At 35.2% G+C, this 18,061-nt stretch overlaps 2 protein-coding genes across 3 annotated transcripts in view; one reads left to right on the forward strand and one right to left on the reverse strand.

Annotated features, from left to right (window-relative positions):
* Window positions 1-6,898, reverse strand: part of LOC149790415 (death-associated protein 1-like) — a 34,442-nt gene extending 27,544 nt beyond the window's left edge. The window contains exon 1 of the mRNA XM_089972464.1: window positions 6,731-6,898. Within this exon, the coding sequence (XP_089828590.1) occupies window positions 6,731-6,800 (70 nt within the window). The 5' untranslated portion in view covers window positions 6,801-6,898. The remainder of the gene's footprint in view (window positions 1-6,730) is intronic.
* An 80-nt stretch (window positions 6,899-6,978) lies between these two features.
* The window catches only part of LOC149790416 (uncharacterized), a 29,946-nt gene continuing 18,863 nt past the window's right edge, over window positions 6,979-18,061 (forward strand). For both annotated transcript variants that reach the window (XM_089972462.1, XM_089972463.1), the window contains exons 1-2: window positions 6,979-7,128; window positions 15,630-15,711. In XM_089972462.1, coding sequence (XP_089828588.1) covers window positions 15,662-15,711 — 50 coding nt within the window. In that variant the 5' untranslated portion in view covers window positions 6,979-7,128; window positions 15,630-15,661. The remainder of the gene's footprint in view (window positions 7,129-15,629; window positions 15,712-18,061) is intronic.

Here is an 18,061-nt window from a genome sequence, read left to right on the forward strand (position 1 = left end):
ATAATTTCAAAATGCTATTAATATGTACAGGTCCTATCTACTGTTTTCAACTATAAAGAAGTGATATATCAATGTTTCAGCTAACAATTTTGATCACGATTTTCTTCATTAATAGCGATCAATTTTTGCAGTATTTTCTGGCACAAAAATAAAATGGATGCATGATCCCGCATTATAAGCGGTTTCATGAATTATCAGTGTGCAAGTTCCTGACGGAGTGGTGTACAACCTTAAACATAATGTAACATAATACATATATATGTATAATCATATGTTTATTTGCACATCTTTTGTTTTCATAATAAAGATCTGCATTTCCTTTTGCTGCAAAATATTTATTTCTGATGTGTAAAATACATTGCCATCCTTAAACAGCCTGCATTCATAAAGAAAGGTTTATACAAGCAGACCTTATTCAAAGGGTGTTGGACCTATGAATGGAGCCTCAACAGGGGGATTGATATTAACAATTTATCATTATCTTTCAAAAAAATAAAATAGAGTCACATTCAAACCCTCATGTATTAGGGTTGCTTTTTCGATCCTGATATTTGGCTAAGTCCAAGCTGTCATATACAATGAGATATCAATATCAATGTTAACATAATCGAGGAATTTATTGCAACTAGAATACTTTAGATGGCATGGTTTGAAGTGTTCAATATTTGCAAAACAATCAGTACACTCACACCCTTGTAAAGGAGTGGTGATATATTTGTCTTAATCTTTGGCTATATTTAGGCTGTCATACTCCACGTCATATCAATTTGAAGGTAAAATTTATCAAGGAATCGAATGGAGAAGGAACCTTTGGGATAATGCTGTGTAAAATGTGCAATATTATGAAAATATCGTTGCGTATACTCTTTTCCTTCATCTTTAGCTACTAGTAAAAATATTTGCAAAATTAGATGAATTGGTGGTTAAGACAAGATAATTCAAATCAAAGGATAAGTAAAGTTCATATTGTGTCATTAAGAAAGAGAATAGTAAAAGAATTAATGTGCCATGGTTAGATTAACTAGATCTCTCCATGTGAGGCCATTTGTTTTGATCACATGACAACATGGCGTCGGTGTTCGCCTGACTTAGTATAGCATAGTGCAAAACAAGGAGCATACTAAGCTGGGACCAGACTATGTGGCATGCAGTTAATCCATAATACATGTAATTCCATTGCAAAAATTGTATACATAATTAAACTATTCAGTAATTTTGTCACAAATCATTATGTGTTTGAATTCAATGGGAAAAATTAACAGCAAAATTAGTTTAAGAAAGACGAAGCAAATGTATGGTTCATTACGTTTCAGGGTCTATGAACAGTATCTATACAAATTTCATACTCCTAAAGTTTTCTCAGATGCGTTTCTACGTACCTTTATTCATTGTAAATTCCCAATAATTAACACTTCTACACCTATTCGTCTGAAAGACTACAGCAAGAATAATTAACAATCAACACATTCCATGCCCAGCAAACATGTTGGCGGCTTTCATTTTTTGATGTTTATTAAATTGTGGGAAATCTTTTATCAACCACTGCATTGTCTGCTGCTTTGTTGTGTATGCAGTTAAAAAATGAACACGTCGGCTATTGTTTGAGCAACAACTGTGAACAGAATTAATTGACGACAATCATAAAGACAACTTATATCCTTTACTCCTGATCTCTATGAGTTTTTATTTACAATGGTGGCCATGTACTAAACTTGGGTCAAGAAAAGAGAACTTCAAGTGGAATCATCACAATATAGTATAGCATGAATTTGTTTATCAATACGCGTAGTGTTCATTGTGACATCACAGTGCATGACAATCAATCCAGATTCTATTGAAATCAAACCTAATGGTTCATGTTGTCCAAAAATGTCTACATACTTTAACATTGATTTTGCCGTATGCATTTCTTTGGGCATCTAAATAATAAGCTTCCAAAGGAATGTGGATGTAAAAGAATCCAAATGAAGTGAATACTTGCCACTTAAAGGTATGAAGAATCAAAGTCCTTTAAATGACACCCATTACTGAAATAATCGGTGTTGAGTGCCTATATGACCTGTGCAACTTTTACTATAATCAAGTTATAATGGGAGCAACAAGTTACAATACTTTTGGCATGAATAGTCCTACAACATAAGACACATCCCCCAATATTTTTGTTTTGGTGGGTTATGGATCTTACTGCCTAACTAATGGCGCTGTGTAGAGTGTTTTGATGTCGACTAACAGTGCAACGAGTCAAATTTTCAGAAATATCACACACAACTGGCAACCAATAATGATGCGTTCTACAAAGTAATTTTCTAATGTCTTTCCTCTAATAAAGTCAAATTCTCATAAAAGAACCAGACCTGTTTTCAAGTTTTGTTGGCCTACAGTTCAGTTGGCTGAAAAATGACAAAAGCTGGGAATGCCAAAATCGGGTTAAGTTGAAACATTATTCTTTAATGAAATGAATACAAATATATTATGCCTACTGGAACTGTAAGCAATGTTTCGTTTCATTCAAGAAACATATCCACCACATGAACCTACTTAAACATACTCCAGCATACCTCAACTACTGTCCCATTGCAAGAAATTCAAATGTATGTACACGGAACATGAGACTGCATCCATTTGCTAGTGTAAAATTTTCATTCCACCAGGATAAAGAAAGCACAGTAAGTATATTAATTACACATAAATTAGTGGAAGAGTGTCAATATAGACTGCCAAGTGTTGACTACTCATTCTGATGTTAACAGACATTGGAACACACTATATAAGGTCGTTATTTGGGTAGTAAGACATAGCACTAAAACATGTCCTATTTCTGACATTGTAGGACTAGTGGCTTGAACAGCTAACACACTTCTGGACTGAAGACTTGGGTGCAAATATGGCATAAAGTAAATTCAACATTGTTGTGATCTGAATTCATGAGGCTGCTTAAGTCAACATTTTCTGCCAAGGTCCAACAAAAATGCTGTGACTATGCTGAGGACCTCATAATCTGTAATCAAACATGTTAGGTTATGAGGAACACGCCACGCAAATTAAGATCTAAACAGCTATTGGACAATTTAGCCCAAAGACAATTTGTCCCAACTTGGACCGAAAATAAGACAATTTGGCCCAACTTAAAAGACAATTCGGCCCAATTTTATAATACAACTGACAATAGTTTTAACAAGCATTTATTTTTAACATGTATTTTTACAATTCTTATATAACCCTTTACCTCATACAAGCGTCTTTGGACGCCCCTACTCCATTCGTATGGTGGCGCCTTTTGATGCCTGCTGTAAACATCAGCCATTTTGAGCCAGTTTTTGTAGCACCACCTTCGGGGAAAACCCCCCATTAGATACTACATTCATTTCTACGAATGACAATTTTACGCCAGATCACGTGGTCACTATTCATGCACTGGTCGATATCTGCTATTTGAAGTAACTGGGTCATAATCTCCACTCTCCAAAATGGCAGTCGCGGATTTCATTCAGTACGTACGAAGTTTTCACGATTAGAATAACAACGATGAAAGATTCAATAAATTAGGTAAAGTCTCTGATATTGATGTAGGCAGCAATTAGTTTTTATAAATTATCAAATTCAGATGACTTAGTGATATAGACACACACGATATAGACGCACACGAAAACCTTGTAAATTTCGAGTATCGGAAATGGCAGCTACGGTTGGTCACGCGGCCTCACTGACATGACGGTGAACGAGTTCTCTCAAGATTTTGAAGCACATAAAAAAATTCTTCTGCGAAAAATAATTACACAGCTATAACATTCGGACTTTACTCTTAAATTTTTCCATATATAATATATGTGTACCAAAAATGTAAAATGGTTAAAATTGCTGTTAAACGTAACATACACTACATTGCTTAACAGTTCACAGGCAGGATTTCATTCAGTACTTACGAAGTTTTTATGATTAGAATCACAACCACGAAAGATTCAATAACTTAGGTAAAGGCTCTGATATTTATGTAAGCAGCAATTAGTTTTTATTGATTATCAAATTCAGATGACTTAATGATGTAGACGCAGATGAAAAACTAAATTTCGAGTATGGGAAATGGCAGCTAGGGTTGGTCACGCAGCCTCACTGACATGATGGTGAACGAGTTCTTTCTCAATTTTAAAGCACATCAAATATTCTTCTGTGAAAAATAATTACACAACTATAACAATCGGACTATACTCTTAAATTTTTATACATATAATAGATGTGTACCAAAAACGTAAAATGGTTAAAACTACTGTTAAACGTAACACCACTACAATGCTTAACAATTCACAGGCAAGCATATGTGTATGCGGTCGGCTAGGTAAAAGGTGTTCTATTTATAGCATGCTGCACTTTGTCACTATGCTCTATGAGGTAAAGGGTTAATATGTTTGTACCGTATAGTTCAAAATCCCTGCATTAGGTAACTTGATTATTCATTCTCATTTTAATTAGTTTTTAAAATAGAATAGGTTGAGAATACAATTTGAAACATTTAGTGAACTAGATAAATGTTTTCCGAAGTTATAATGGTTAGGAGCTTTCTGATATCTTTAGGAAAACCGTCCCAAAGACAAATATTACTGTGGAGAAAGGACGTCTGATGAAAAGAAGTATAGTAGAGATGGACGTGATGCTTTGGGAGTTACGTAGACAATAATGAGATGCATCATATCTCCTGTGGAAGAAGGTCGATTTTGTCAGGCACATGCCCACTTGGTCTCAAAACCTTAATTCTGAAGGAAAATACATACATTACAAGAGATCTTCTTGTATTTGAACTTATTTGTTATGATTTACAAATAAAATGATACCGGGAAAATGGTTGCAAATTGCATGATTTGGTATTTTGTGATAATTTCACATAAATTTAATTCAGAACATTATTGAGTTTTGCTATTATGAGTTACGAAAAAGACAGATAAATGTGCACAACGTAAGATGCATCTTTACCAAAATTTCTCATATTTTAAATTTCATTTAAATTGATAATAATGAATATTCAAAGCACCAAAAACATTTTAAGTTGTCAAATTAATACCATTCTAATCATAAGTTTCCGATTCAAAATAGAGACACGAAAGTTTACAATGTGTATGCCTTTTTTGTCACTCCAAAAATATAATGTATCACATTCAGATACATATGACAAAAGACTGTTCATTAAATCTGTAATCGTTTTCACTCAGCTTTCTTGGTTCCCTTTTGGTCATGAAAATATGGCGTTCATATATGAAGCAGTGTTACAATCTGGAGCCTAAAATCAAATATATTAGTATAATATCTCATGTACGGTGTCGCTACTCTTAGAAAAATGTAAATGTATTCTGGTGAATAGTATCTGTCAAGTATTATTATTTGATAAATCAATTACTGATAATTTGACCAGACGACTTAAATTGAAAATGTCGTTGTGCAGATGCATATATTTTTTTAGCATAAAAAATAAATGTATTTAAGTCTTTTAATTAGAAAGCGCATTATATGTTAGTTTGTGTTCTCTCTCTCACACACACAAACATATTAGTCCTACCTGTAAGACCCAATGCTGATATTTATGTTGTGGGCGTCAGGGTCTTACAGCCTACCTAATGGCGCTGTGTAGTGTGTTTTGATGTCGACTAACATCGTTACGAAAGTAAAATTTTCAGGAATATTTCACACAACTGACAACTAAAATAATGACGCTTTTCTACAAAGTAAAGTTATAATGTTTTAGTCAGACCTTACTTACTATGATGCCTTTTCTCTAATAAATTCAAATTCTCACAAAAGAAATGGACCCTTTTTCAAGTTTCTTTGGCCTACTTTTCAGTTGGCTGGGAAGTGATGAAAGCCGAGAATGCCGAAATCGGATAAAGTTGAAACATTATTTTTTAATGAAACGAATAAAAAATATATTATGCCAATTGGAACTGTAAGCAACGGTTTGTTTTGTTCAAGAAACATATCCCAAACAGCAACCTACTTGAACTTACTTCGGCATATCTCGACTACCATCGCATTGCAACAAATTCAAATGTCAATGGAACGTGAAAATGCATCCATTTGCTAGTGTCATATTTTCATTCCACCAGGATAAAGACAGCACAGTAAGTATATTAATTACACATAAATTAGTGGGAAAATGTCGATATAGGCTGCCAAATGTGTGAGATGTTCCTGAAACTTTGATTACTCATTCCGATGTCAACGACACTGGAACACACTATACAAGGCCGTTATTTGGATAGTAAGACATAGCACCTCAACAGAATCAAAATGTGCTATGTCTTACATGTAGGACTAACAAACATATATATCTTACATTGTATCTACTTGCTGTTTGAAGAAAAATATCTTTATAAAACTATCGCAAAGTTGGGCCGAATTGTCTTTCGAGTTGGGCTGAATTGTCTTATTTTCGGTCCAAGCTGGGCCGAATTATCTTTGGGCCGAATTGTCTACAAGTCGATCTAAACAAATTTGGGACGCTCTAAAACATAATGTTAAAACCAACATACACGGCAGCCATGGACAATTTTACGATAACTGTGCCAGCCACTTCATATATATTCACTAAAAATACCGCTATAACATTAAATCCAGATGATGATAAAATGACGCATATGACATTACGAGGTTTGACAAATGGAATCTGGGAAAAATGAACATGCCACATGGGCAGGGTACTCTGCATGTTTTATACCAATGACAGTTTTCAATCATAATACAACACCTGCTGGTGGATGGCCAGCTTTCAAATTAGGGTCTTCCTCAGCCTCTGGCATGTTTAAATTCTCTGACATGCTTAGACTTCGTCAATTTGCCCAAAATATGTTTTAGATGCTACTTGTTTACGCGATATGCTTATGTTATGACGTTGCAATAGTTGCGCATATCGTTCGGAATCTTCTGCTTTTATCATAGATGTAACTGTAATTTGAGTATTCCGCAGTCAAAATCAATGACGTTTAACGCTCTGATGTACTGAGTACAGTACAAGGCTATTTTGAAAGAGTTTTGCATTTTGTGAAAAGAAAGTTCACATTGGCTAGCATACGTAGAAAAGGATTTTTGTTTTTTTGGGACAGGAAGGACCATTTACAGATTTTGTGTTCGTGATTGTTAACTTTTGTGAGTGATCTAAAACTGATATGTAACTTTATTCATCTTACCGACGTTACCTTTGCAGCTGTGGACAGAGAGACTTGTGTCGTTGTTTACAATTTTAATTAGATATAGGTGAAATCACAGGTGCTTGACGAGAGCTTGATGTTGAGAAGAAAGAAAAAAAAACAATAATCTGAAGGAAAAAAAATCATACAGAGTGACTAAAAGACCTCAGATTACCCTAACGACCCGTTCTGACATTGGACCTAGCCCTACAATGGCATATCACATGTTTTTGTTATAGTACTAGGTCTTACTATTCAAATAACGTCCTTGTATAGCCTGTTCTGATGTCAGTTGACATCGGAATGAGTTGTCAAAGTTTCAGGAATATCTCACACACTTAGCCACCTATATTGACACGCTTCCACTAATTTATGTGTAATTAATATACATAATATGCTGTCTTTATCCTGGCGGAATGAAAATTTGACACTAGTAAATGGATGCATTTTCATGCTCTGTTGACATACATTTGAATTTCTTGCAATGCAGTGGTAGTTGAGGTATGCCGAAGTATGTTTAAGTAGGTTCATGTCGGATGTTTCTTGAACGGAACGAAACGTTACTTACAGTTCCAAAAGGCATCATATATTTTTATTCGTTTCGTTAAAGAATAATATTTCAAATTAGCCTGATATTGGCTTTTGTCATTTTCCAGCCAACTGAAATGTAGGCCAGCAAAATTTATTAGAGAAAAGCCATCAGGGTAAGTAAAGTCTGAAAAAAACATTATAACTTTACTTTGTAGAAAAGCGTCGTTATTGGTTGCCAGTTGTGTGTAATATTCCTGAAAATTTTACTTTTGTTATACTGTTAGTCGACATCAAAACACGCTAAATAGCGCCATTAGTTACGCACTAAGACCCATCACCCCAGTAACAAAAATAATGGGTGATGTGTCTTATATTGTAGGACTAACATTGAACCCTCTCTGTCATACTGAGAGAACGTATGTAACTTCCAAATACTTTATTACACCCATGACCCTCAATTTCCTTGTGCTATTTCCATCTCTAAAGGCACACAACCATACTCTATGGTTTGTTTTATTTTGGAGATATATTTCTATTCATCAAGCCTTAATTGACTTCTCTGCATTGTACCAAATTGAAGTTACGAGCTCCAAAATGTGCGAATTTTGCCTGCCAGGATAACGTCAAGCTCAGGTGACAACTGGTGATAAGAGCTACAAATACCATGTTTGCAACTCTACGATGCATCCCTTCTTTAATTACAGAACAGTGGTAGATACAAAAGTAAGTTTTTACTTACCATTAACTCAATTCAACTTTAGGAATCCTGCTTCATGGAATAATTAAAAGTTGTCATCTTTATTGCATACATTGCATACAAGCAACTCTCATTTTCAGAACATGTACACTATGGGGCACACAGGTCAACGGCAAAGTATGATTGGCTTTAAAGGTTATACTTTAACCCTCTCCCTCATAGAGCATAGTGACAAAGTGCAGCACACTATAAATAGAACACCTGTTACCTAGTTGATCGCATATGCCTAGGCCTGCCTGTGAACTGTTAAGCAATGTAGTGTATGTTACGTTTAACAGCAATTTTAACCATTTTACAGTTTTGGTACACATAGATTATATGTGGAAAAATGTAAGAGTAAAGTTTGATTGTTATAACTGTATAATTATTTTTCACACAAGAATTTTTTATGTGTTTTAAAATCTTGAGGGAACTCATTCACCGTCATGTCAGTGAGGCCATGTGACCAACTGTAGCTGCCATTACCCATACTCGAAATTTACATAATTTTTGTCAGCGTCTACATCACTAAGTCATCTGAATTTGATAATTTATAAAAACTAATTGCTGCCTACATCAATATCAGAGCCTTTACCTCAGTTATTGAATCTTTCTTAGTTGTGATTCTAATCATGAAAACTTCATAAGTACTGAATGAAATCCATGACTGCCATTTTGGAGAGTGGAGATTATGACCCAGTTACTTTAAAAAGCAGATATTGACCAGTGTATAAACAGTGACCACGTGATCTGACGTAATTGTCATTTGCAGAAATGAATGTAGTATCTAATAGGAGGGTTTTCCCTGAAGGTGGCGCTATGAAAACCAGCTCAAAATGGCTGATGTTTACAGCAGGTGTCAAAAGGTGCTTCCATGTGAATGGAGTAGAGGCATCCAAAGACGCTTGCATGAGGTAAATGGTTAATGTATACTCTCATTAATTTAACACATTCAGATGATTTCTAACATGATGTGATCATGTTGTTACAAATTTTTGCCTCGGTACAAATAATCTACATCATAAACGGTTCTCTGTTGCATGGATGTTATTTAAGTATAACCTTTTGAGCCAATCATATTTCGCCATTGACATGTGTGCCCCATAGTGTACATGTTTTGAAAATGAGAGTTGCTTGTATGTATAGTGAAGAAGACAATCTACCACTGTTCTGTAATTATGTTCTTGTTGTTTTAGGGTTTAATGCCATTTTTCAGCACACGATAGGCTGTACATGGCGGCCAGTATTAATGATGGAGGAAGAACCTGGGAAAACCCCGGAAAGAACCACCGACCCACGAGAAGCTACTGGCAAGCTTTCTCACATACCCACATTGGCTGAATCTGAGACTCGAACCCATGCAGACGGAGGATATGGCAGTGATCCGTAACTGAAAGCGCTTTAGACCACTAGGCCACTCAGGGCCCCATTCTGTAATTAAAGAAGGGATTATCAAAGAGTTGCAGATATGGTATACTTAGCTCTTTTCACCAGTTGTCATCTGTCTCAACGTTGTCCCAGCAAGCGAAATTTGCATTGTTCAGAGCCCGTTAACTTCAGCTTGGTATGATGCAGAGAAGTCAGTGATGGCTTGATGAATAGAAAAATATCTCTGTAGTAAAACAGGCCATAGATTATGGTCATGTGCCTTTAAAGATGGAAATAACAGAAGGAAATCGAGGGTCATGGGTGGAGTCAAGTATTTGGAAGTTAGAAACATTGCTCTTATATAATATAATAGAGATGGTCCTATGTCAGAATGGGTCATGGGGGTAATCTACGGTATTTTTGTCACTCTGTATGATTTTTTTCCTTCAGATTATTGTTTTTTCTCTACATCAGTCTTGCGTAGAGCACTTGTGGGCAAAATCATACATATAATATATAAAGATAGGTTTATATTTTATATGTATGATTTGCTTCTAAATTGTAAGGCAACAATACATACCCTTGTGGCGAAAGGTTTTAGATTATCGGTATCTGTATTTGTATGTATCCGTAATCAATACTGGTATTTTACTACAGAGGGATTTTGCATCTTTTTTAGGGTGGAGTGCTGATTTGAAAGCTTCCGCTGACTTGGCACTCACAGTACTCTTGTCCAGGTGGTTTCTAAATACAACAGCATTTTATAAGAAAGAGTTTCTCAAATGTTCAGTACTCAAACTTTAACAACAGAACATGTAGAATTGTTAGTGACTAGATTATCTACAATATTTTAGTTTCAAAGTCTGGGTAAGGCTTAGATTTTACGAGTCTTTTGGTTTAAGTCTAAGTATTCAGCAGTGTTTATTGCTGGTACCATACCCGTAACTTATTTTTAATAGGTAAGTGAGCCTATTGAACTCATATGGTTGTTGACAGCTTGGGTGTTCAAGAACTTGCAACAACCTGGATACACAACTATCAACGTGAGATCTATATACCTTTTGAATAAATGGTCCTTCTTGGCACAGAATCATGTACTTTCTGGTTTGTTTGTACCCCCTATGAATTTAAAAAATACACATCATCAGGGATATAACAAATGTACAAAACCTAGTCATGTTATTCACCAATTTATTATTTCTAACCTGATTGTTGATATGGGGCCCCAAACAGTGTCAACTGGATGGCATTTTGAATCAAATGGGAGTTTCATTAATAATATAGTCACTATGTATGTGTGAGTGGGTATTTGTTTTCAAGCAACAGACATGATGTAGTTCATCATCTTTGATAATCACAATTTTGGAGTTACATATCTTTGAACACGTGTATAAAGAGCTCTTCCTTTTTATTTGCTCCTTTTGTTGTAGTTGTTGTTGTTCTAGGGTTTGACGCCAATTTTCAGCACAAGATAGGCTATGCATTGCGGCCAGTATAACAGGTGGAGGAAGAACCCTGGAAAACCCAGGGAAGAACCACTGACCCACGAGAAGCTACTGGCAGGCTTTCCCACATACCCACATTAGCCGAGCCTTGGACTTGAACCCACACAGACAGAGGTGAGATGGCAGTGATCCGGAACGGTGAGAGCTTTACACTACTCAGAGTTTGTTGTAGAAGCATTAAAACTAGACATTGCAAATATTGGATGCAGATGACAGTTTTTACTGGAAAAGATTATCTTAGAAACCGAAAAAGGATAGTGAGCATTCTTTCTGCTTGTCTTTACATTGAGAGTTTCCATGTATTGTGAAACACAAATAAGTTGACTTGTGGCAACAGTCAGGCTGCAAATTACGAATCAAATTCAGTTTTATGCAATTTTTATGCTTTTGAGCTTTTATTTTTGTTTTTAAATTTGTTAGGGTGACACGAACAAATGGGGGAGTGTGTGATTACTGTAGTAGTTAGTAGTTATCCCTTGTCAAGAAATTAATAGAAAATAACCAAGTTTAAAGTTCCTAAATGGCCAGGAATTTTTTTAATTAAAAACTTAAGATTTTGCCACAGTATCTAAGCATTTAACTGAACAGGGTATTAACTAATCCCTTCAGGGATTTTGATAGGGGTGGGGTATTTCTTTTGTATATGTTTATTTCACTCTCTTTGTAGCTCCTTAAGAGGTTTTTCTGCAAAATTGCATACCTGACCTGCTAAGCACTGAGCTATTTTCAGCATTGCTATGAACATCAGGCTCCTAGCAATACAGGAAGGTGCTAAAAAAAACAGTACTAATGTATATCATTACTATAATGCAGTTGAAGACAGTCAGACAGATGATTTGGAATAGTTTGGAATAATTATATAAAAGCAAAATACACTTTGATCTAAGTGATTCGGATGCAAATTATTCCTCTTTTCCCTTGTTAAAGCACAATCCATGTAATTATGTCACTTGGTGATACTTGATTGGACAGGTATGATCATTGGCAAATCATAATATATACATGTACACAGAAAGGAAGTGTGATGTATCAACGTGCCAAAAAGCATTTGCCAACATTCTATATTGGCTTTAACTTTTAATGATAGAGATTTTAGATTTTATTTATTAAATTTTACATAATTTTTGTTTTAAAGCTTTCCAAATAATTTACAGTAGTGAAACATGTATTTATACACTGCTTTTGATGATATGACAGTAGATTGTAATTTGTAAAATCAAGAATTTCAAACATAATCTAATTATTTTAATTAATTTCATAATTTACTTACATAAGTAGAACATGACAAATAATGACAAACTTACCTGGACTATACATATGCAATAATGACAGATTTACCTGGACTATACATATGCAATAATGACATTTTTACCTGGACTTTTTCATATGCAATAATGACAAACTTACCTGGACTTTACATATGCAATAATGACAAACTTACCTGGACTATACATATGCAATAATGACAAACTTACCTTTACTATACATATGCCATAATGGCAAACTTACCTGGACTATACATATGCCGTAAATAACTTTGCTATAAACAATAACATCAGCTGCTCAGCATCATGATTTGGTCAGGATTGTTGTTGTTGTCTCCTGGAGATTTTATGTCTTTTGATTTCAGTAGTTTTTTGTCATAAATTAAGTTGAAGTACTGTCAGTTGGGACAGTTCACCATATTTCGAAGTTGGTTTAGCTAATATTTGATGCAGTATCATTTTTGAGTTATGGCTGTAACATCATCTGAAACATGGTCAGGTTCCACAAATATTTTTTATTCATGAGTTTCCATGCAACATTAAACCAGGCAAATTCCAAATGTATTCAGTCAGTGAAAGATTCCTTCCCAGACCCCAGACCCTAGCAATGTGACCCTCTTTTTGTTTTTATGACTCTAGTCTTAACAATAACAGAAACCACTCCAGTGGCCTAGTGATTGGCCAAGTGATTAGAGCATCTGCATCGTAAGCGGGAGGTCCCGGGTTCGAACCCCGGCCAAGTCATACCACAGACTTACAATAAACGGTACTAACAGCTGCCTTGCTAGGTGCTCAGCATTAAGAGGTTAGTGTTAGGGCTGATCGGCCTGGTGTCAGGATAATGTGACTGGGTGGGACATCATGCTACGTGTATGTGGCATGATGTCCCAGTGCTAGACATCACTATAAACTGCCACACTGCAGACATTGTAGCAGTATGACTGAAACATTGTTAAAGCTACATTAAAAATCCTAATCACACACACACACAATAACAGAAAGTAGTGAAACCAACAATGTAGGTTAAATCAATAAGCAATTCATTTCTTTAGAATAAAAAGTAAAATTTTAAGAGACACAGTATTGTGAATTAAAGCCTAAATAATCTTAAATGTCATAAAAATAAGAATGTTCTAAAGGAATTTTAATAATCTTGAATGTCCTTATGTAACACAATAATGCAATCTAGAATATCTTTGAATGAAATCCAGATAGTATGTATAAATCCAACAAGTCAATGAGCACGTAAGTAATTCCAGTGAATATTTTAAATCAATAGTTCCTCTCAAGTTTTGTTTGAACACAAATGCAAACTAAGATCATGGATTCACACTGACTGATATGGAAATGAATTATTTATCAAATCCCTATTTATACACATTTTCGCATAACCTTTAATGTTATAGAATGTGAAGATTTCCAATGGAAAAAAACATAGTCTAACTGTAAACAAGACTGACCTTTAACCTTTACTTTATAAACATGTAGTGTACAGCTTACAATCATGGACAAAAGTTATCTATGTGAAATTCTCTTACAACTTGCAACCATGGACAAAAGTTCGGTTTATATATATATAAGTTTAACATTATGCATATTGTATTTTTTTTCCCACTGAGTATAGTACCAATGAATCATGACTTGATCTTTGACAGGTTGAGGATTCATTGCTCATGATTGGTCTGTGTTTCAATATCTTTCCTTCTCTCTGTCTCTTTCTTTAGCTCCTTTGGTTGATCAAGCCTCTTGGTTGCAGACTGTGCTCTTTTCCCAGTGTACAATACGGGAGTGTAGAGCTGTTTTCCTTGTGCTTTATTTGAGATTCACACCTTCCTATGCAGCTGAATCTCTTTCTTTTTGTCTCCTCAACTTTCTGACACTCATCCTTATGATGATTTATTTATAGAGAAAATATATTTGCCATTTTTCTTCAGAGTCAGAAACTCAGACTGGTTAATTTTATAAGGGGATGTATTGTAAACCCCTGAATGCTGTCTGGGAATGCATACCTCATCATTTAGCTTAGCCAGTCAGGATTACTACTTTACCCACCAAAAATCTTGATCACTCCCATGAAAGTCAGAAAACACTCCCCAATCTGCCTTTATTAATAGCATTATGGAAAGTATCGTTTTATGGTACCTGTTTCAAATGGAATACAATTTCCTAAAGTTTCCCCTGGTAAATTTCAACTCTGGATATTTTACCATAATGACCTTGTGTTAAAATTGCACTAACTATAAACAAAGTGGGTTGTAATACTAATTTAATTCATGCCTCAAACAGAGCAAATTAATAGTAATAATAATAATAATGCTTTTTTTTATAGAGGGTGACTCATTAGTCAAGGTCTATTCTCCCTTGAGGCCCTCTTAAGGAGAGTATAACAATGCAAATTATATGAAGATAGCAATAATTAGTGTTTATTTTAACATGTTTAGTATTAAAATACTAAATTCCAGTATCTATTAGAAGCACATACATGATCATGATATCTCTTCTTAAATACTCTAATATTTTCAGCAGATTTTACATGTAGTGGAAGCTTGTTCCACAGAACTGTACCAGAGTACTGGATGCTCTTTTTAAATTGCTCTGTTCTTGGTTTTGATGCTAGATGCTTTTGATGCGATATTGATCTCAACTGGTATTGTGTTGAAAAAGGCTTGAATAAATCCTGAAGATACTCTGGTGCCGTTCCATGTAGACATTTATATAAAAGAACTGACTTGTGAAAATCTATCCTGCCATGTATTGTGAACCATTTGAGTTCAGTAAATAATGTTTTTGAGGGATGATCAATAGATGCATCAAACATTACATGTGCTACTTGTTTCTGAAGTTTATAAATCCTGTCAAACTCAGATTTAGCACAGATTCTTTCCCTTGTAGGCAACAATTTATTGCAAAACTAGCCAATACATCAGTTTTAATGGGTATGTGTCATGCTGACCACAAAAGATTGTAATGTAAAATTTACACTACAGATAGATTATTGTACAAAATTTAGCACTCTTACATATCATAATATTACAGCTTTTTTAATTTTTTACAGATTGATTGAAATCACTCACTGACAGAGCAAAAATGGATGAAGATGAAAAACAGAAAGTAAAGAGGTTGATACAAGAAAAAGGGTAAATGTTAACTTTGGTATATGTGTGGAATGTGTCAGGGTTGGACAGATCTTGAATTTGTAACCCAGGGGCTAACTAGTAGAATGCTGATTTACGCCAACCATATTTTTGAATTACGGTAGCCCATTAGGCCACTTCATGATATCATGACATATTCTGTGTTAATTTTCCAAACATGCAAATATTTTACAAAAGAAAATAGTTTTTAGTATGATCTTAATTACCATGAAATAAGAGCTACGTAATATACGCTTGGTTACACTCTGAATTTGAATGTATTGGACTGCCTATGTGTTCAGAAAAATCTTCGCATGTAAAGTTCACACGGAGCATATGGACAATGTATAATAACAGCTGATGCAAGTATTCCTTTGTGATTAATTAATGACTGGCTGTCATCTTCTTGAGGCTTTGGAAGCTTCACAAGAAATGACACCAGTATATGTTACTGAATTACACTCAACATCACTTTTCACCAGCATAAGTGTAGCACAGTTAATGCACCTTGTATGTACTGTACTTGTATTCCTCTGGTACAAAATTCATATTTGAGTCCTGATTCAATATTGTGCACTGTACAACTTGCCCGTATGAAAAGGGAAATGAATGTAATAGTAGTTTTTGTTTTTAACACATGATTGGTTTTATCATGCTGATGGAACATACATACATACATACATACATACATACATACATACATACATAATGAGGACTTTGTATAGCGCCTAATCTTTAGAAGCTCTAAGCGCTTTACAACTTTAGACAACACCTATAAGATAAGAAACATAATAATATTGTTACAAAAACAAACAACATGAAATTAGAAAAACATTAAAAAAATAAAAAAACGTGCTGAGAATATTTCAGGTAGTAAACATTATTAGGTCTTTAAGTTTGTTCTTGCTGTCGAAATAAGTGAGTTTTGAGAGCATTCTTGAATGTGATCACTGTGTCTTTGTGTCTAAGTTCAGTGGGCAATTCATTCCACGTTGCTGGGCCCTGATATGCAAAAGAACGCTGTCCATATGACTTTGTTTTCATACTTGGAATAATAAGTATACAATTGTCAGAAGAGGAGCGTAAGTATCTTGCTGGTGTGTAAACATGAGTGAGGTCAGATAGGTATGTTGGACTAGAGTCCGACAGTGAAATGTAGCACAGAGAACAAATTTTGTGTTTGATTCTGGGTCGAATGGATAGCCAGTGTAGGGTACAGAGCAGTGCGGAGGTGTGCTCTGATCGTGGTACTCTTAAGTATGATCCGAGCAGCTGTGTTTTGAACTTTTGAAATTTCTGGAGTAGATATTGAGATGAACCAGACAGAATTGAGTTACAATAGTCCAGTCTTGAAAATACTAATGAACACACAAGTGTTTTAGTGGCATCAACTGAAAGATATTTGCGAATTGAGCTGATGCGTCTCAGCTCAAGATATGCAGTCTTGCATATGTTCATGACATGTTGGTGCAGTGTGAGAGCACTGTCCAGAGTAACACCTAGGTTTTGTACTGATTGTGTGAATTTAATGTTGGTGTTGCTGATATTTATTGTTTTAGGTAAAGGGTGTGGATGAGAAAGTCTTTGTGTTGTGATCAGAATGGCCTCAGTTTTATCATCATTCATCTGCAGCTTGTTGCAAGTCATCCATGATTTCACATCAGAAATGCACCTCTCTACACCTTGGATGGTAGCATCAACTTCATTTGGGTGGCTAGATTTGTATATTTGCGTGTCATCAGCGTACAATTGATGAGACACTGGATGGTGATCAATGACACTTGAGAGCGACTGAGTGTACAGAATGAAGAGAACAGGTCCAAGAACAGACCCTGTGGAACACCACAACATAGATCAACTGGGCTGGAGTGTATTCCATTTGCAGATACAATTATGTCCCGTTGACCAAGTAGGACTTGAACCACAGTAAGGCTGTATCATGAATGCCAAATACATGCTGGAGATGGTGAAGTATTATATCATGGTCTGTTGTGTCAGATGCTGCAGACAAATCAGGGAGGGTGAGGACTGTAATCTTTCCGCTGTCCAATGCAGAGAGAATGTCATTAACTACTTTTAAAAGAGTAGTTTCAGTACTGTGGCAAGGGCGATATGCAGATTGTACATTGCTAAAAAGACTGTTTGAATTTAGATGAGATACAAGCTGGGATGGAACAACCTTTTCTAAGATTTTTTAAATGAATGGGAGATTAGAAACTGGGCGGTAGTTCTTTAAATCTTTATGGTCTAGTGTTGGTTTCTTCAGCAGAGGCTTTACAGTGGCAGTTTTCAAAAATGATGGGAATTCCCCAGATGAGAGAGAGGTATTAATAACATCAGTTAGCAAAGGCAA

The sequence above is a fragment of the Sinohyriopsis cumingii genome, chromosome 10 (assembly GCF_028554795.1).
Source record: "Sinohyriopsis cumingii isolate HCF-2022 chromosome 10, ASM2855479v2, whole genome shotgun sequence".
In the NCBI taxonomy this organism is placed as follows: Eukaryota; Metazoa; Mollusca; class Bivalvia; order Unionida; family Unionidae; genus Sinohyriopsis; species Sinohyriopsis cumingii.